Source organism: Seriola aureovittata, chromosome 13 (genome assembly GCF_021018895.1).
Source record: "Seriola aureovittata isolate HTS-2021-v1 ecotype China chromosome 13, ASM2101889v1, whole genome shotgun sequence".
NCBI classification, from domain to species: domain Eukaryota; kingdom Metazoa; phylum Chordata; class Actinopteri; order Carangiformes; family Carangidae; genus Seriola; species Seriola aureovittata.
This window is the reverse complement of record NC_079376.1, coordinates 299,496-321,500: the sequence shown is the minus strand read 5'-3', so window position 1 is coordinate 321,500 and position 22,005 is coordinate 299,496. Positions and strand designations below refer to the sequence as shown.

Genomic DNA, 22,005 nt, shown 5'->3' with positions numbered 1-22,005 from the left:
GTGTGTGTGTGTGTGTGTATGTCAGTAGACTAAATGAGCTCAGAACACAGAGCATGTGCTTCAAAGCTTTAAACCTGTTCTGTTGCTGTACATTAATGTTTAGATTACTGTATCTGTGAGGACTGACGTGTTTCTCTGAACTTTGACCTTCAGCCTGACGACGCGCTGATATTGGATCAATCAAATGACAAAGCAACGCCTTGTTCAAATGTCCAAACTCCAGTGAAGCCTCTGAGTCAGTCTTCTAAGTTGATCCGCCTCCTCCCTCTGAGCTCACCTGAACTCGGCGCTGACTTTGATGTCTAACACCAAACTGAACGATGACACGTCGACCACAAAACCTTACCAAGTCCGACCCACGGCTACATGTCTTCTTCTCTCTCTCCCTGATTTCCTGTCTCTCTCTCACTGTACTGTCAGAATAAAGGCAAAAGTGCCCAAAAAATAACATAAGAAAAGAAGCTAAGAATCAAACCCGAAGCTCCTTCATGCACTGACTAATAGAGGTTTGAATGGTTCAGTGTGAACCTGTGTCTGTCAGACACTGTCACTGAACGCAGCTGTCGTCTGTCACACTGAACGCTGCTTCAGTTGAAACAGAGTCGACTTGTGTGAGTCAGACAATCACCTCCAGTCTAACCCAGTGAACTGTAGTGAGCAAGAGAGGAGCAACTCTGAGTTCATTATTGTCAGTTATTATAAAGTTTGGTTCTTGAACTTCCTGGAGAACTTCAATATCACAGTAAACGGCCGACTGTGAGTGGGCGTGGTCACACATGTACATCTCTACCTGTTCTAACACAGCTACAGACTGACCCCACGCTGACCTGCTTCAATGGGAAACACTTCACATTAAGGAAGTCATGTTCCTCTTATCTTCAAAGCAGAATCCGGTCTATAAAATCAGCTGATAACAAACAGTAAATAAACCATTCATGTTCTCAGTGTGTACAATCATGTTCCACCATTTACTGAAGCCTGTTTCCTGTTGTGTTTATATTGACCTCTAGATTCACCTCTGACCTCAAAATGACCTCCCACGACATGTTACCACCATGTGTATACACCTCTGTGTCCTTGTGAGGACATCTGACTCTCAACAGGATGTAACAGACACACACACACACACACACACACACGCACACACGCACACGCACACACACGCACGCACACACACACACGCACACACACACACCGGGCCTGAGGGGAAGGACGTTAACAGTGGAGCTCATGTTTGCATGTTGGGATCTGATAAGACTCGTCCTGCTGTGATATGATCTAATATCCTGACACACACACACACACACACACACACACACACACACACACACACACACACACACACACACACACACACACACACACACACACACACACACACACACACACACACACACACACACACACACACACAGCTCCACACATCACTCTCCACCTCTATCTTTCCATCTGTATCTTCTTTCAAAGCTGCTTTACTGTCTCTCCCTCTACCTGTCTCCCTTGCTCTCTGTCTCTCTGCTCATTGGCCAGTTGCCACAGTTATTCTATCGCCGTGACAACCATCTGCTGTGGGAGGGGATAGGAAGCCAGTTCAGTAAGTGAAAGTCAATCATGGGCTATTTTTAAATCTCAATTTACCAGTTAGACACACAAGCAAGAAGATGTTTCTCTCTCTGAACCCTCATTGACATTCTACATTCACCAGCCCTTAACGCTGACACTGATGCTAACGCTAACACTGACACTAACATCAACATTTACGCTAATGCTAACGCTAACACTGACATTAACACTAACACCGACACTAACATTAACACTAAGACTGATGCTAACGCTAACAATAACACTTACACTAACACCGACACTAACATTAACACTGACACTGACGCTAACAATAACGCTGACACCAACACTAACACTGACGCTAACACTAACACTGATGCTAACACTGACACAAATGCTAGCACTAGCACTGACACTAAAGCTAACACTGACAAACTAGCACTGACGCTGATGCTTACACTAACTCTAACATTTACACTAATGCTATCACTAACACTAACATTAACGCTAACCCTATCGCTAACAGTGACACTAACACTAATGCTAACAATCAAAATTAAAGCCTTAACAGTCCTTTTAAATATGGAGGACCAGTCCAAATGTCCTTACAATGGAGACACATCCTCACCTCGATGGTTTAAAAGTGGAAATCATCCCAGTGTCTCAGCTGATAAGAGAAGTGTTTGTATCAAAGATGTGTATCTGTGCCACATATACAGTCCCTATATAAACACTTTATGAAGTTTATACTGTGGCTGATAATTACACACCAGGGGGACCAAAGTGAATCTCAACAAACATCGTGACTGGCTAATATTATTAATAATTATATATTTCTGAAGTTTCTATTACTGAGCATCTTAATCAATGACATTTTCTGTCTGTATTGAATTAAGATTGAAGACTTGTTCCTAAATAAATAAGAAATGAATGAATCCAACATTGTTCAGCTCATACTGAGGCTGATTGTTGTTACTGCCCCGAGGAGTCGGTCCAAACACACTCTGAATAAACTTTCATAATCCCTACTGTTGTTCACAGACTCATTCAAATACAAGTGAAAACCGAAAGCACCAAACATCTGTGTTACTGTGTCGATGACTCTTGTCCTAAGCAGTTGTCTGAGCGAGGCGTTTACTTGTCCTGACAAACAGAGCACAAATGTTGGATGTTAAACACGTTACTCCTATTAAGATAACGACTTTAAGGTGCTGACATGACGGGCTCCACAGCTCCGAGATAATCAGATTACAGATACAGAAGCTGAACATGAGAGCAGTTTGTCAACGGGCTGTTTTCAGACCCACAGACCAACGACTTCCACATCCACAACATCTTTACATTACAACTGTTTTAATTCACTATCACACCTTGGATTTTGTCCTCTGTTCCTCTTGTGTAAGTCTTCACTCTGTAGTCACATGATGTTGACTCTCTGATGACCACAGTGTGTTCTGACCAAAATGCATTTGCACCATTTAGCGTCAAAAGTACAGAAAGTTAACATTAAAGTCTTTAATGTTTTTATTCTTTGATCAAATATTTCCTGATATCAATTTTGTTTAGTTTGTTAATCCCAGACTATATTACATTTATTTAAAGGGATAAACACACACCATCCTGCTGCCTCAAATTAAATGTGGATGAATCCACCGCTAAAAAATAGTCCCTAACAAATGCACTATTTCCTCCTGTTTGTTTAGTGTAAAAACTCGCGTGAGCAGCAGTTGTAGGGAGTAACTGAGCCTTTTCGTACCATCAGTAGTATTTGACCTGCACACCGTCACTGTCATTACATCCTGTCTGAAATGATCTGAAGAGACAGACTCAGAACTCACAGATGGAACAACTGTGGTTACTGAAGTTCGGTGAACTGTCTCTTTAAATATTCTAAATATAACTTTGTGATCTGTGGATTTAAATAAACCAAAGATCTTTGTTAGTAGTGACTGTGTTCATCCTGAACTAAACACACACACTGATCAGTGCTGCTTCAACCCGACTATAACACAATCTGCTGCTTCACATCAGCAGGTCCCAGCCCACATGTTCCAGTTTCTCATAGCAGGACGGCGAGGCCGCACCCCGCTCATTATACATGGATATGACAATGCTAACATGAGCTGACTCCTGTAAGGAAGATGAATGTGCAGGTGAAAGCGCTCGTTTTCCCAGAGGAGCTCGAATGCAGCGTTTCCCACAATCCTCAGGCTGAGAAACGAGCTGAGCCTCCTGGTCTGGAAGACATTCTGCTGCCGATGTGTGTGTGTGTGTGTGTGTGTGTGTGTGTGTGTGAGTGTGTGTGTGTGTGCGTGTGTGTGCATGTGTCAGGGAAAGACCACAGCTCTATGTGTATGGAACTAATGACCTAAGGTGAGCTATTTTCTTTCTTTTTTCCTCCTCTCACACACACACACACACACACACAATTGATTTATATTGACTCATGGGTGTGTGTAGGGCCGGTCATTAAATTAACACACTGACGGAGAAACTGATGACTCCACCAGACCACAACCTGTGTGTGTGTGTGTGTGTGTGTGTGTGTAAGTATGATTTAATATCTGGGCATCTTGGGTAATGAGATCCATACACACAGTCCCTGCAGACAGCAGCCCACAGCTGCAGATAAATCACTGTTTCATCAGATGTCCAGTTTCTCTTTGTGTCTTCACTAAATGAAACCAATATTTGTTCCTAAATATCTCGATCAAGTCGAGCTGCACATGAGAATCAGCTGCTCAGACACAGACGCTTCGAGACAATCATCATGAAATGTGAGGACGGAGGATCGGGGGACCCCCCCTCCATGTGTCCTCTGTGGGTCCGTGGAGTCGTGGCTCTGAGACTGCAAGATTACAGCTCTGTCACAAACTGTGTTAGTGGGGTTGAACAGACACGCCGCCCCCGCCCCCCACGCTCTGCTCCACTGGTTCTGTTTAGAACGGCGGCCATTTTGTTTTCAGTTTGTCCGTCCGTCTCGTTCTCTTGGACACGATATCTCAGAAACGCCTTGAAGTAACAAACATTCATTAGGTCTCAAGGATGAATGATTACATTTTGGGGGTCAAAGGTCAAGGTCACTGTGACCTCACTTCTTAGCCATTACTCAAGACGTCACACAGAAATGGTTAATATTTCATATTCTCTCTGACTCTGGATAAACAAGTGTGTTACCTGGAATTAGTCTGAGTGGCGGAGGGATACGACCACGAGGAGGTGACTAAGTCTTTTGTGTTTTTTGGTGTTAGGCATAATAGGTTATAGGTGACATGTATGCAGTTTAGATTTATTTTGTTCTAAGTTGGATGTATGTATGTGGGTGATGGAGATGTGTGGGTGAAGGGAGGGTGGAGGTATGTGGGAGAGTGTGTGTGAGTGCAGATGAAGGTATATTCTGTCATGAGTTGGTGTAGGTATATGGGTGCAGGGTTGTTGCTCTGTGGCAGCAGGGGTCAGTGACGGCATGGAAAGGTGAAGAGCAGAGAGCTGTGTTTCAATAAATATAAAAGAAGACATGGGTTCACCAGACAGGAAGGGTCTAGAGAAGTAAAGCCATCAGGTTGCATTGTGGGTATTGTGGGATCTTGAAGCTTGACCCACACTAGGCACTAAAAGTCTAAAAGAAAAATGTGACGTCACGTCCAACATTTTCAATAATCACCACGGTAACACACACACACACATTTCTAATGTAACGGAGACAGATGGGCCAGTATTATAAATAGAGCTGTCAGGCTGCAGCTACTGCTCTATTTACTCACACACACACACACACACACACAGCTTTTATTTTAGGTTAGCTAAGTGACGACACGGGGGAGAAGAGGATGGAAAGAGGAGATAATGATGAGGTGGAGAGGAGGGCGTGATGAAAGAAGGAGAGCCGGGGGCTGGAGAAAAGGGTGGAGGGAGAGGGATATGGGATGAGGATTAGGGGGGGGCAGAGAGAGAGATGAGGGGAGGATGGAAGAGGAGGAGGAAAGGAGAGGATGGAGAACGGGAAAGAAGGATGAAGGGAGAAAGAGGAGAGAGGGAGAAGGGGAGGATGAGGGGGAAATAAAGAGAAGGAAAAAGAAGAGCAGAAGAATGAAAGATGAAAAGGGAGAGAGAGAGTCAGCACCTTACATCCTCCAGCATGGCCGCCTGAACGCCCTCCTTCATCAAACACACACGCCCACTGCTGTGTGTGTGTGTGTGTGTGTGTGTGTGTGTGTGTGTGTGTGTGTGTGTGTGTGTGTGTGTGAGAGTGTGTGCGTGCGTGACAGCAGGACATCAGTGAACACTGTTGTCAGCTGTTAAAAGACGAGTTCACCGTCGTTTTTAGACTCTTTAGTTCTTTTTAAAGGAAATTCTACAAGTTTTTAGAATCAGTGCTTTTTCCACTCAGACTCATTTAGACAGACAGACAGACAGACACACACCTTTTGTAATCAAATAAACTTTCACCAAAGTTGGGTTAAACGCTGGGAATGTTAGACTCTAGAGAAACAATGCTGGAAAAAGCTTGTCTGTGATTGGCTGATATACGTCCATTAGAATCTCATACTGGGACACAAACAGTCGTCTACATTCCCCTGAACAGGACTGATAACAACCTTAGTGGAGATCTGTCGTGCAGCTTCTCCACCTCTCGACACCCACACTATCAAAAATAAAGTGTTGTTACGGGACGGTCCCTCAGCTGTTTTCATAGGAACCATTACTCCTGCAGAAAGTGGCAGTCACAGGAACAGTGTGTTCTGACACCAGGACACACTCTGTGAGAGACGTCTGGACTCATTTATATTGTAAAAGCAGATATGTCATGAAACAGACACCATGAGAGCAAAGTCAGAAATATCTGTACTGTGTCACTTCAGTATAAAGTTGATTTTCATTATCAATGAATCCACCCTTTATTTTCTGGATTAATCAGATAATTGTGAGAAAAGGTGGATGTAGGATTTAAGATGTCGCAGAGTCTCAGAGTCTGAGCTGAGGTCTTCATGTCTTCCTTTGTCCCACCAACAGTCCACAGATGAAGCAGGTGTCCTGAACACACAGTGATGTGTCTCTACTTCCTGTGTTATATCTTTTCACCACTCACACTGAGGGTCATTAACATGTGTCCACTTCCTGTGTTGCTGCTTCATGTTCAGTCTGTTTTCATCACGCTCACATGTTCGCTGGCGGCAGCGTGACAGAAAACATGAGAGAGAGAGGAAAAAAAAGATGGAGAAGGGCAACATAAGGGCTTTTCAAGGCAAACTAATGGAAGAGTGGACTGCTCACATACAGCCAAAGGACACACACACACACACACACACACACACACACACACCACACACACACACACACACACACACACACACACCACACACACACACACACACACACACACACACACACACACACACACACACACACACACACACACACAAGCCCCATTACAGCAGATGACTGCCTCGGAGCCAGGTGGCATCGCACTCGCCTCTCTCTCACCCTGTTTCTTCTTTCTCTTTGCACAACCTGCCCCAAGACACACACACACACACACACACACACACACACACACACACACACACACACACACACACACACGCGCACACACACGCGCACACACACACACAAAATCCAGAGTGCTGTAGCCCCCGGCCCGGCTCAAACTGGCCTCGTCTGTCCTTCGCCTTCATGTTAGTTGCAATTGGACAGGGCCCTAATACTCTGACACACACACACACACACACACACACACACACACACACACACACACACACACACACACACACACACACACTGGGGGGCATATCCAATTGCTTTAATCTAATACTTGCCTTGGCCCCTCTCACTTTAAGCGATATGAAGAAAGGAGGACAGAGAGACGAATCCCACAATTCACCAAGTGAATATGAAAACGCTGCACATCCACTCCACATCTCTTCTTCATCAAGATCTACATCCACACTTATGCTGACACGTCTTTCACTCACTAAATAAAATAATGCCAACAGTCTGGTTACACTGTCGAGTTTCAGCGAAAAACGCCCAGAAACAATTTCCCAAAGCTGAAGGTCAAACTTCTTCAAACGTCTCGCTTCGGCCCAACAACAGTAGAAACCCAAAGACGGTGAATTAACTGTGATCACCAAGAAAGACCAGAAATCCACACTGAGAGTTCAGCCAGAAGATTTCAAACATTATTGTTGCGAATCAATGAATTAAATAATTACTTCGACTGTAAATAAAGCTAAATGTAACATTCAGCTTTATTCAATTACATATTTTTCTGTTTCTCTTGACTGACGAGACAAATATAAAACAACACACGGTCTGTAACTTCCTCCTCTAGGGGTCGCAAGCAAAACGATAACAAAAAAACGGTGTTGGGTGACGTGAAATAGTGTGGGACACGGGAGTTGCTGCCCTCACTGCCGTCAGTTCCTCCCTGTTTGGATTCCTTGGACGCAAGACCGGACGTCGGCAGCAGCTGGGAGCTGAGGTTTGTGCTAACCTTTGTTCTGACTGTTTCTCTGATAACTTTTGAACCACACGTTCAGCAGGTTTTTACCAGCAGCTGAATGATCCACAGAAGAGTCCTCCTCTCCACAACAAACACACCAGGGGATTAAAACAGCAGAAACAACGAATAAAGCAGTTTGACTTTAGACATCTGAGATTGAGCGACGCTCTTCCCAGACACAGGACAGGACGTCTCCAGCAGCTGCAGCTGAGCAGCTTGTTCCTCTGATAACTTCAGATCCAGACGTGCTTCAAATAACGAGCTGAAAACACCGAGGTGGAAAAAGTGTCTGTGGCTGAAAACTAGAGAAAAGTTGATGTTTAACTCCTGGCAGACAAAAACAACATGTACATCAAGGATATATAGAGGAGATGGTGTCAATGATGAGATGATCAACAGGCGACCAATGAAACGTCACCCTGATTGAAATCACAGATTTCTCTGGTTTGAGAATTAATGGACAACATGCAGACTTTGGTACTGACTGTATTACAAACCTGTTGTCAGAGAGAGAGAAGGTCAGCAAAGATGTTGCTGAAGCCAGAAACAGGAAATCACATCAATTAATTTAACTACAACAGCATCATATTCTCTCTCTCTCTCTCTCTCTCTCTCTCTCTCTCTCTCTCTCTCTCTCTCTCTCTCTCTCTCTCTCTCTCTCTCTCTCTCTCTCTCTCTCTCTCTCTCTCTCTCTCTCTCTTCTCTCTCTCTCTCTCTCTCTCTCTCTCTCTCTGGACGAGCAGCACAGAGAGAGCAAACAAATGAGAAGAAATACAGAGGGCGAGCGAGGGAGGCAGAAAGAGCAGGCTTTGCCCAGAGGGAGGGGCCGCCTGGATGAAAGAGGTTAGAGTCCCAGCTTCACCTATTCACCAGGAAAAAAGAGACGGGGGGGGGGGGGTCTAATGGAGGAGTGGCTGCTCAAATATTCAGCCACAGGCGCACACACACACATTTTCCTATCTCTTGGTGTCTCAGAGTTGGTGACCAGGAAATCCACAGGGAAGAGATTAAGACTAGAGGCTACAGAGCAGGATGTGCTGTTCTGTGTGTGTGTGTGTGTGTGTGTGTGTGTGTGTGTGTGTGTGTGTGTGTGTGTGTGTGTGTGAGTGTGTGAGTGTGTGTGAGTGTGTGAGTGTGAGAGATGAAAAGAAACATGAATTAAAAACAGTGTATGCTCCTACATTTTGAGGGGAAAACTGAATCAAGCTGATGCACTTAAAAGCTTAAATTAGTTTAAGATGTAAGGGACAGACAGTCACACACGCAGCGCCATCAGGAGGCGTCCGATTGGTCCAGATTCATCCTGCAGCAGGACGACCAGTCCAAAAGAACCAGGAGTCCTCTGACCACACAGACCTGGTCTCAGCTTCATGGACCTGAGGCAGGTTCTCCAAGATGAAGGAACCAGCTTTGGGTGGGTGGGTGGGTGGGGTGGGGGGGGGGGGGGGGTCACAGCCAGTCCTGGTCTGGTTCAGGTTTTAAGGTTAACTGATAAATTGATCATGTTATCAATAATGCCAAATATGTGACGGTTCTAGCAACTCAAATGTAGAATGTGCCAATTTCTTTTTGGGTCTTACAGGATAGTAAAAGGTATATTTTATATATTTTATTATATTATTTCCAGGTTGTGGACTGGTTGGTTTAATGATGTCATCCTGGTGCCGTCTCTGTTTATTGATGTTTCACTGAACAAATGATCAATCAAATAAAATGATAATGCAACCCTACACAGTGCGTGCGTAAGTGCCAACATCTTCTCTAACCGCCGGCAACAACCCAGATTCAGCTTCACCTCAGTGCGACCATGCTTACCACAAATACACAAATCCTGTCTCTCACTCACTCACACACACACACACACACACACACACACACACACACACACACACACACACACACACACACACACACACACACACACACACACACACACACACACACACACACACACACACACACACACACACACACACACACACACACACAGCTGGTGGTTTATTACAGGTGGTTAAAACTGGGCCGACCATCAGCCACTGAGCTTCCAGTTCCTCGCTGTAACTGGGAAACATCGATCACCGCTCAGTGACTGGGAACCAGCTGAGGCCGTGACTTCCAGTAAAACACTGGAATAAGCTTCACTTAATAAAACACTACTGTAAAAAAAAGGTCAAAGGTTAGAGGCCGGCTCGTCAGAAGAGTTCATCAGTTCATCACTGCAGACTGTTGTTGAAATATCACAAACCGCAGGTCAAAAAGGTTGAGACTTTGTTCTCAGCGACGAAAGAACAGAAAACTTATGTTAGAAAGTTGAAAAAAAAAAGACAAAAACAACTTGAAGCTAAAAAATAGCTTGACTTAATGAATGACATACATGACTGATTCACACAGGATTAGCACCGCTGTCAATTTAACAATAATCACAGACCACTGGTCACAGCAGGTGGTGTTAGGTGTGTGTGTGAATATGCAGAATTCACCTCAACAAAGAGGAAAACACTCCCACATATACAGAAGCTAAATGAGACCTCTGTTAATTAACTGATATTCTCTCATAAAACACATTAAACAAAGTTCTCCAAGATGTGAAACAACACTTCACCGTGTTAATGCTGAAGGTAGGTTACCACACGTCCTCTGAGCAGCTACGTCTTCACAACAGACTCGACGCCACAGTGACGAGGCGGGCTGCCAGGACCAGGGCTAGCTGGTTAGCATGCTAACTTCAGTAGAAGAAAGAGTTAACATTGGTGTTTGTTTCCACCTCTGGAGAAAGATGTTGGTGCTGAACTCACAACGTTTCTTCTAGACTGGTGAGTAAACAGCTGTTGATGCTAACATTAGCTATGTAGCGATAGCAATAACTTACAAATAGCACCTTTAAATATGACTGCACTTCCTGTAGCTGCTTCATAATTACAGCCTTGTAGTGTTTCCTTTAACACTGGGCAGCAGAATGTTTTTGTTCAGCACACAGCTCTCTGGCTGTTTATATATATATATATATATATATATATATATATATATATACACATATATACATGTGCTAATCCATCACAGCATTAGCATCAGCGCTCATCGTGTTGCTTTGTTTTGAATAAAAACAGATTTTACAGCACATTCCACCATGAAAGTAGACGACTCCAAATGTCCGTATCAGCCGCTCCTCGGTTTATTGACAGAAATTTATTTCATCTGTTTTCATTTGAGGAAACAGCTCCAAGGACGGCAAGAGATGTCAGCCAGTGAAAAGGTTTGAAAATCATCTGAATCATGTTCAGCCTTTGGTTTCTTCGTCTATTTACAGCTCATGTGGCTGTGCATCGTTTCTCTGGTGAAAGTGTCAGTAATGAGACTCATTTCCCTCCCAGACAGACAGTAGCATCAGGAGGCCACAGGTCAGACAGTGAGACCAGTCCCATCGGGCTGCTGGGAGCACTGGAGCGCTGCGAGCATCGAACAGGAAGCTCAGGCAGTGTGTTTCCATTGGACATGACGTCAGTCCGGCCGCCAGCAGGAAAACAGCTCTCTCACTCTCTCACTCACACACACACACACACACACACACACACACACACACACACACACACACACACACACACACACACACACACACACACACACACACACACACACACACACACACACACACAGTGTAGAGAACGGGAGGCACGCCAGCCACCAATCAATTCTCAACATGAACTCTCACTTTGTCTGATTTCTACTGTTTGTACTGCAGCAGAGCTGGAGGCAGATATGAAACACACACAAGTGGAGAGAATGATTGACAGCAAAGGGCAGGAGAACACAGTATTTTCTAATTATTTTGTAGCCTCTTACATCATTTTCAATTCTCTTTCCAATATCTCTGCCACTGAACGGCCACATTCTTCAAGTGCGTATTAAAAGATGTGCTATGAAGAAATCTATGAATTTTATTTTTATAAATATATATTTACGCTACACTCCAGCACAGAGTGAGGACTGGTGATCTGACTTCAAAGCAGGCTGGAAATAGCTAATAATCAGCTTTGTATGAAGCCTGGTTGACACAGCTGCTGAATAATTCTGCAGGAGAGCTCAACGTGGTTCAAAACCAGTCCGCTGGGGGTTTCCCCGCCCCCTCCAGGGGGAGACCAGCTGGGCACGGGCAGAAACCGGCCCCATTACGAGGGACTGAGAAAGATCTACATGTGCAGAGGAACTATGTCCCCGACAGGAGAGATCAGACACTCAGGCTGAGAGAAACGTCCGCTATGAGTAACGACAATGAACTAAACTAAAATGATCTCAATTTAAATACATGTAATGAAATAAATTCCCTAAAGACAATAACAAATGAGCTAATTTTCACATTGCAGCTAAAATAAAAACAAAGCGTGCTCATAAATCTCTACATTGAGCAACACAATCCATCTCAACCTTCTTGTGTTTTAGCAACATGTTGTTGGTGTTTGGTGTCAGTAAAGTATCCTTAAAGTAAATGAACACTTTTTAATTAAAGGAAAAGAAAGTGTTGGTAACAAACATTACATGAGCTTGTGTCTCTACCGTACAATAACATTTGCTCTGTACTGTTAGGATTGTTTAATTCAGCCCTATTATCAAGGGGAGTGATTAAGAAATAATTACACAACCAGTAAATTGGAGGAAATTAAAAACTAAAATGATAAATTGCTTAAACTGACACAAAATTGTAAAAATAAATAAATAAATAATGATAATAATTGTAAAGTTTAAAAACTGCAATTCTTCCACAAGCAAACTTTAAGACTTTTATTAGTCATATAGCAGATGAAAGTGAAGAACAGAAACTCCACATTATACTAAGTGCTGTGGAAGATAACAACCAATGGGACTTCCAAATGCATCAACATCAAGAAGCCATTTAATCATTGCTCTGCCCCCCCCCCCATCTTTCCCTCTTCTTCCTCCAGCCTTCGTGCCAAATACCATTTCATGTCTCTGGGGAACAGGAAACATTTAATAAAACTTCTCTAATCGAGTTCGGCGGCAGAGCGCCGTGTGGCCTCGCTCACGCGGTCGCGGCCGCCTGCTCGTCATCGAAAAAGACTCCACTTCTTCACCGAGACCCAGTTTGTCAAAAGGTTTTAGTCTTAGAGGCCGAAACCGATGTTTTGAGGGCTTTTATACAAACAAACCTGACAAATGTCGACCTGATTGTGCCTTTTACATTTTGGCTTCAGGCCCAGAGGTCGCCAAAAGATTCAGGGACTAAACTCCAGCAGAGACTCAGATAGTTCAATCTGGTATTTTATACACTGGAAGGTAAAACTAACGTGGTATTTAAGCAGGACACCAGATTCAAATTTATGCAGCTCGAAGTGGTGCAGACTGGAGCCTGGGGCCTGTGTTTTAGCCATTTCAAAATACCAAGATGTCAGCAGTTTGGGCGAACAAAGAGCGATTTTTGGAAGAAGAAAACAAGTGAACCGGTGCATCACTTCCACTGCTTTACATATCCCTTCACCTTTTTTATAGCATTTCACATCAAGACAAATAGTCAGATGAAAAAACGGCTCTGTTCTTATTTGCTTTTAAGATGTTAGCTTAGCTGTGCTGAAAAGGCCACATGGTTGGCGAATAAAATATGAAGATTTCACATCAGTAAACAGCGTCTGAGCATTCAGAGATAATTATGTGCTTCTGTGCTGTGTATTTATAAATTGTTTAAGATGACTATTCAAATCAGAGGCTCTTTATACTTTAAGACTTTATTGCTGAAATTAAGATAATCAGTGTTTCTGCCTTAATTTTACCCTCATCAGCCTCTTTAATAAGCATCATCAACATCAGGAGACAATCAAACTCTTATTTTAAAACTCAATGTTTCTTCTTCTTCTGTGTTTTATTTGAAGTGTTGATTCATAAGAAGATATAAAAACCATCTCAGTGTAGTTTTACATCTCCTCTCTCAGGCTTCTCTCTGCAGCTCTAGTAACAACAGGTCGGTGAGCCAATCAGAAGAGAGGAGGCTCTGAGCCTCTCTTCTGATTGGCTGACTGTTTTCTGAGTGATCCAATAAAAATAAATCAGATTTCAGGTAAAAACACTCAGAGAAACCAAATCCTGCAAGGTTTGGATGGTGGGTCCAGGTGGGCGGGGCTTGGTGACTGCTTTGTTGTGACATCACAAAGTTCCAGAAGTCCTGACGGCTGGTTTTAAGGCTCAGTTTCTGAATACGGGCTGTGTGCACTGAGCTCTAAAGCATTTAAAGCCGACTATTGAAATTGTTTTTGGCTCTTGAAGAAGGACTCCCCTGGTCTTCCTCTAGGACAGTTGGACAGTGTGACTTTTTTTCACAGGGACGTCTCCTGTAACCACGAAGCTGCTGCACCACCTGAGACTCTGCCGGAGGACAACTAACACGCCGCGTTTCCCTCACTACAGCGGCCATTTTTCAGAAGCCACTATTACTGTATGAATATCTGGGTGACTTCAGTTTTCATAGAGAAAGGCTGCTGAGTGCATGGGACAAAAGTTTAAAGATGTACCTCACATCACCTTCTCTCCACATTCATTCTCATTTCTCTTTTTAAAAAACCCTTTCAGCTCCTTCTGTAGCTTTTCCTGGCTTTCATTTCTTTTCCACATCACTTCCCTCTCTGAGTATTATCAGGTCTCTGCAGCTCTGACCCTTCACCTTCTTACTATTGGATGCTTGTAGAAATTGGAGTTTTTTTTCCTGCCGCTGAGCTCTCTGTATGTCGTTACGGATAACTGTAAGAGCTTAATGTTGAAAATACAGAGAAGAGATTTGCGCTCGCCCTTGTGCGAGTGGGTAAACCCGTGGCCGTCTGAAAGCCTGATCCCCTGACTGCTGCATTTTGGAGAAATGTAAGGTCAGGACCTATCAGTACGCTCTAAAGGCCACTCACACAAACTCTCCTTCTGATGCAATAATTCTGACTTAAGCTGACACACATTCAGGTGCATACAGTCACTGCTACCCTATGAAAATACAAGCATATATGATTATGCACGTGAGGCTCACACATGTTCATGAGGCCCATCCATAAAAAATGCCTGAAAGTAGGACTGGGTATCGAACTTTGATTCTTTCATGGAGCGACTGTGTTGGTTTGATACTATTTAATATACTAACTATTTAATATATTAAATTAGCAATTTTAACTTTCATCAGCGTCAGTGAGCCAATCAGCATGCAGCATGCTTAGACCGCAGCACCAGCCTTGCTGGTGATTGGCTGTTTATTTCCTGTTCGTGTGTAAAGAGACCGAGCTTCAAAATAAAACTTAAGTAAAATTAAAATTTGTGCAATAATGTTCTGTAATTTGTATTGAAAGAAGTATCGATAAGACTCTGCATCAAAGTCAAGGTATTGGTAACTATATCGAAATATAGAAATATAGTTAGCGAATGTTTTCTTAAAATAAAATTCAGCAGTGATGCAGCTGTATTGTAAAAGTATAAGTAAAAGTACTGTATTGGTTCAGTGGAGTAAAACCTGTACGTCTAAAAGAGGAGCAAACAAATGCCACAAAACCTCATTCCAATGAAGTTGGAGTTTCCAGTGTTTCCAGTTCCCCATCTGTCTGGGCTCAACAACGCCAGATCCATCACTTCAAACAGCTGCCTCTGCATAATGTTCCTTTTCTGAGCACATGTTTATACCTTGATAACAACAAAAGAAATTACTTTGTGCAGGTAATCCAGACTTTAACCTGTTCCCAGTTCTGGATCAGCCTCCGTCATGTGAAGATATTTTATGGCCCTAAGTATTTTGAGGAATTGCTGACTTACTTTCTGGTGCATACCTCAGTATCTGACCAGGAGTCCATGACTACAGTAAGAGGGATGGAAGCACACGTGGTTGGTTGGATAAAAAGATCCTGAAGGTGATTCTACTGTCATCTACAGTCCAGAGACACAGCTAGAAACACTGAGCTTCGTAAAGTTAGCATCACATCAGCTGCCAAATTCAAGGTTAATGTTTTTCTTCTTTTGTAATTAAATCCACAGCAGATTTTAGGCTCGGGCTGATATTCAATAATATCATGATATTTCCATCGACCCTCAGTTCACTGCTGTGCTCACTGCAAATAAAACCTTGAACTGCTGTTTAGTGGCAGCATTGCTTACACCTGAAACATAATAATAACACGTATATCTGAATATTGGGCCTGGACTGTATTGAGATAGTAGATTTTGGATATTGTCCAGTCCAACAGATTGAAACCGTCTCTTTCTAGGATGAGACAGAAGAACACAATATGGATGTGTGAGTGTCACTCAAGACAAAAGGTCCAGTGGAAACACCTGGGATTCTCTGGATCTGAAGCTCAGACACAGCTGAGGTATTCTGTCCAATACGGGCGTTGAGTTTTAATCTACAACACTGCTTTCAAGGCTTTTTTTGGTTGATTTGCCTTAAATCAACAAACCTGTAAGGGCCTGGAGACCCTTGGGAAGTGTCTTGGTTGTATTATTATTAGAACGTGGTGACTGGAGCACATTAAAACTGATAACAAGCAGATCTGTCCTACAGGAAACACAGAGGCAGAGAGCACAGAACAAACATCACCCTTATTTAATGAAGGCGTTTTATCTCAGAGTTTCTTTAACAGTTCTGTTCTTAACGCCAAACTCTTGACACAGGTGGAAACTTAATTAAGACGATTCCTGGAAAATGTCGTGTTGAGTTTTCACCATTAAAACCCCAGAAAAAGTTTGAGATGTGAGATGTGGAAGGAGTGGATGTACAAATGCCATGACACGGTCTTATCACTTACACAGAGCCACAAAATAAAAGGTCACACGCAGAATCACAGTTTCACATCTCCACACACGCCGTCACATTTACAGCCACGCTCCGTCTCACACACACTTTCATCTCGCAAATACTCATAAAGTCACAGTTTTTCCTCTCTCACACTTTCTGGTCTGAAACCACAGGCACCACAAATAGCTATCATCAGCTCTCTGCCTCTGCGCCTCTCAGCTGGCAGCTTATTACATGTGGTTAAACTCAACCAAGCGGCAGTCTGGCCTCCCAGAGATTACCGCTCCTCACCAACACCACAAACTCAAACGGTGACCGACTACGGTTCATTTTCTGTTGTCAAACAAAGAGCTGATTCATCTATTACACTCTTTCTGCTATGGTAAATTGATTGTCTTTGATTTTTTTGAGTTTCAAAACAAGCAACATTACATCGCGTCTGTCTCTGGGAAATAGTGAAGAGCGTTTTTCACCGTTTTCTGACGTGTTACAGACCAAACAAGGACGGACACATCATCTGCTGATTCTTTACACATGAAAACAATGGTCACTGCAGCCTTATTCTTTTCATTTGTAGTTTAGTCTATAAAGTGTCCAGCACTATGGGGTGTCGAGTGGCGCAGTGGGTTGGGCAGGCGCTTATATGTAGAGGCCTCGCTGCAGTCGGCGCCGGTTCGAATCCCGCATCGACGGCCCTTTACTGCGTGTCATTCCCTCTCTCTGCCTCCCCATCTCCTGTCTCTCTCTACTGTGTTGTCAATAAAGGCACAAAAAGCCCGAAAAAATATACTTTAAAAAAAAAAAATGTCCAGAACTGAAAAAACACATGACCATCAAATATCTTCCAGGTGGTCGTTCTGTCAAACCAGGAGCCCGAAACCAAAATGTCTTTCACTTAAAATCATTAAGACAAGAAAAAGCAGCACATCTTCACATCTGAAATAGAACCTGAGAAAAAGTTGAAAATCTTTGCTCAATAAACTTAAATGAATCATCAATTATCAAAATTAGTATCCGTTAACTCAATAATTTACTTTGGGAAATACAAAGTTATTACAAAACATTCTTTTTCAACCAAAAAGACACCGACCTTCTCAAACTGTCTACAAACAGAGACGGGCAAGAAAGCTGCCAAACAAAACTTCGATATAAATCAGGAAGTATCTAATTGAAGAATGTGTAAACAAGACGAGCAACATGTCTGGACCATTTGATGCCGACTTTCAAATCATTTTGTTTTCTACTTCAGAAAATACTGAGGTTGGAAACCCGACTCTGCGTCAGAGAGAGGTCTTCTCTTCTCTGCACCTCTCAGATCGAACCTGTCAATCAAACGGTTTGGGTGGTACTGTGGAATCATTTTCCTTGACTTTTCTGTAGGTGCCGCTCTCAAAGCCAGAAATAAAACAAACACCTCCCTGTGAGTTTTCCAGAGGAGGAAACACTGTTAAATTAACATTATGACTTTCACCCTCATAAATGTGACAAGCGCCTGGCGTCGAGTGGAGAAACAACAATAACACAATGTAATAGAGATGTTTTAATGATTCCCACTGGGAGAGTTGCTTTTGCTTCTCCCCTGCTCAGAGGTCAGCCGCAGCAGAGATTCAGTATCTTAATTTAGCAGACATTAGCAGGGTGGACCTCAGAGCCTCTGTAACACTGAGCTATCACTCCAACACACACAACTGTCCACAGGACGACCCCACCCTGAGCCGCAACATACAGTACGTTGTACAAACAGGTTCAACCCCCACCAAAGCAAACAGGCTGAGCGTGAAGACGATCGAAGTTTCTGCGTGCGTCACGACAAGGAAACGACCTGAAAGTCACAAAAACTCTTCACCTGTCTGGATATGAAACACCTCACACAAAGGCAGGCTTTAAAAACAGCACCGAGATGTTCTCCCTGCGTCTGCTGAGAAATGATATTCCAGAAAAAGAAGGAGGGGAAAAGCTGTTAAATCCACCCAACAGACCGTCTGGACTTAGAGGGTTTCACGGCACTGGCCATGAAATCTCCGATACACTGCTGTCAGCTGGCAGGCGCCCGCACGCACGCACACACACACACATCCGCACACATGCAGCGCTGGGATTAATCCTAAATTTGGTTGGCAGCCACCAATGGGCTCATGTAGATTCAGCTGAATATCAAAACATATTCGGAAGGGATTTTCAGGACAGGAATTAACAGCCCCAGAACGAAGAGAGCTCAGACACGAGCGCTACCTTCAAAACAGAACCGAACACTCGGGTGGGAAGACAGGAAATAGCTCCTCTTGATGTATATGCATCTACATACATATGGCTTCAGATGGAGGAGGAGGAGGAGGAGGAGGAGGAGGAGGAGGAGGAGGAGGAGGAGGAGGGAGTAAAGTTATAAGACATGGTCCTACATTCATTTAGCCGCAGTGGGTTCAGTTACAAAACAAATGTCCTCAAAACAACATCGCAAAAGCAAAAAGATTCATTCTCTTACTTCCACAGACACTAGAACTGATCCAGGGTCCAGGTCCAGGAAGCTGAGCCTGGTGGGGGGGGGGTACTTAGAGCTCATTCTGAGGCTCGAAACATGGAAACCAGTGCTGGACCACGTGTAAATACATTATGCAACACACTCATCACATATTGAAAATGTCTGAAATATTGATTTCCGCGGTCAGGAGGAAGAACAGTCACTCTGGGTTGATAGCTCGGGTTTACTGAGTGTACGGGTCGCAGGTTTGAATCCCACCTTTAAAATGCTCAGAGTCTCTTTGGCTGAAGTGTCCAGCACACAGTTTAAATATCTGATCCGTGACTTCACTGAGGAATCTCTCAGTGTGGGAGAGGCTGTCTTTACGACAGCTGGGAAGAAAGCCAAACACATACCCAGCATGCACTGGTGGGGGGGGGGTGCGTCCCTGGGGGCCAGCCATCTCATTTTAAAACTTTTTCTTAATCTAGAATAAGTTCTCTGAGTGCGTCTGCTCCTCTGATGCAACATCAAAGGAGGTGATGGGGAGATGTGCCTTGCTCAAGGGCAGCACCACAGACGTTTTAGGATTTCCAACCCCTGTAAACATCAAGCAAAGTGCTCCTGACGGGCCGAGGGTTTTTAACTTTTAAAGGTTTGTCTCCAGTTTTCCTCGGTGTTCTGGGGATTTGAAGGAGCAACCTTCGACCTTTGACCTTCAGGCTGGCTGGTGGGAGAGAGTAATGGTACGACAGGAAGCTGAGACTCGATCAATCATTTTATCCACAATATCTAAAAAAATAAATAGTGAAAATATGAAGCTTGGGTGATATCCAAAACTGAATCTGGATATGATATTCTTGGGGGGTTGGGGGACGAAGTGACCAACAGTCCAAAACCCAAAGACATTCAACATACAATCATACAAAACAACTAAAAGCAGCAAATCCTCAATTTTCTGGAGCCACAGAATATTTTGGCATTTTGCTGCTCTGACAGTTTTTTGTTTTTTTTTTTTTACATAATTTTTAACTTTCAGCATCAATAAACGTCCAAAAACCCTCCAGCAGTGACCATCTGCAGGGTTTCTAACGGGGTACCATCTCGTTTTCTTTTCCCCTTCCTTGTGGACAGTTCATTAATGGACGGCACGTACTTGTGTAAATCCCTCTTCTTTCATCTCCTTAATCAGCGTTTTGATCGTGGTCTGATTCTGAAGTCGTTCCAGCAAATGCCGCACCAACGGAGCTCATCGAACAGAAATCCACTAGTGCTGACTGGCGGTCTGACAGAGCAGACAATACACATTCAGCAGGTGACTCTCCTCACAATTTAAATTCCTCCCACCTTAAATCACCCCTCCATCCTCCCTTTTCTTCTCTCACTCATTTGGACAGACACGAGAGGCAAACAATCACAAAGCATTTGCATTTGCAGTTAGAGAATCCCAGCCAGCCTGGCTGCACCTGAACGCCCCGGCAGAGGGAACAAACACAGACAAAAGGAAGCAAAACAACAGAGTGGGATGTAAGAGAGACGTGACTCACCTGTGCGCTCAATGTAGTCCACGCATTTCTCGATAAAGAGGGGGATGGGTCGATCCAGGGTCACCAGGTTCTGCAGGGGAACACCGAAGTAGTTGCTCTCCCAGGTTCTCCGGGTGGGGGGGTACAGAGGCTTGGGGGGCTTGGAGGATTTCGGCTGTAAGGTGGGGATGAGGGAATAAAGAAGAGGGATGAGGTGAGATGGCGAGAACCAACAAAGGGGGAGGAGAGTGATTGCAAAAGAAGGAAAGGGCCAGAAGGATGGACGGATGGAAATGAGGAAGAGATAACAAAACAAAAAGAGAACAGACAGGGAGGGGTGAACAAAAGGAGAGGGGGAAGGGGGAAGAAGGGAGGGAAAAAGAGGAAATAAAGAGGGAAGAGTGAGCAAGAAGGAAAAGGGAAGTAAAATGAAAGAAAAAAGGAAATAGCGAGTTTAAATAAAAGATTAAGCAACAGGAAAAGAGGAAAGAGGCCAAATGAGATGATGGAGGAGAGACAGGAGTAAGGAGGGATGAGGGTCGAGAAAAAGGCAGACAGGAGGAAGGGAAGGAAAATTAAGTTTTAAAGAGAGAGAGAGAACATGGAAACGGAACGAAAGAAGAGGGAATTGAGGGAAAGACATGAGGGAGAGGAGAGAGGGTGAAGAGGAGGCAGAGCATATCAGAGGAGAAGAAGAAGAAGAGGAGGAGGAGGAGGGCAATCAGGGAATAGATCAGAGAGAAAGTTAGTGGGATGAAGCAAGGGAGAGGGAGAGAGCGAAGGGAGGTTCAGGTGGAGGAAGACAAAAAGAAAGAAGACAACAACAGTCAAAACCGTTCTTGGAGAACGAAGCTGGGACGAGTAACGAGGAGCCGAGGTCGCTTTGATTTCCCACACTCCTCTGCTCTTCAAAGTGTTGTCATGCCTACAGCGGTTCGGGCTCCTCTAATTGGCCGGGGCGGCGACTAAACACCTTCCATTTTGTACCTTCTGGTTCTCCGATCGCTCTCCTCTCTGATTATCAAAGACGGTTTGTATGTTCCAATAATGCCCTGCATTCATGAGGCGTGCAGCACCGGCGGCCGTTTCTCTACTGATTTGCACACATTATCTGTTTGGTGTCAGCGCGCTCGCTCGCGTGCACGTGTGCGTTTGTCAAAGTCCAACTGTGTGTTTGTGCTCAGGCTGCAGG

The 22,005-nt window shown here is 44.0% G+C and overlaps 1 protein-coding gene across 1 annotated transcript in view; it reads right to left on the bottom strand.

Annotated features, from left to right (window-relative positions):
• Nucleotides 1-22,005, bottom strand: part of arhgap5 (Rho GTPase activating protein 5) — a 51,221-nt gene that overhangs the window by 18,860 nt on the left and 10,356 nt on the right. Inside the window, exon 3 of the mRNA XM_056392971.1 lies at nucleotides 20,835-20,988. Within this exon, the coding sequence (XP_056248946.1) occupies nucleotides 20,835-20,988 (154 nt within the window). The remainder of the gene's footprint in view (nucleotides 1-20,834; nucleotides 20,989-22,005) is intronic.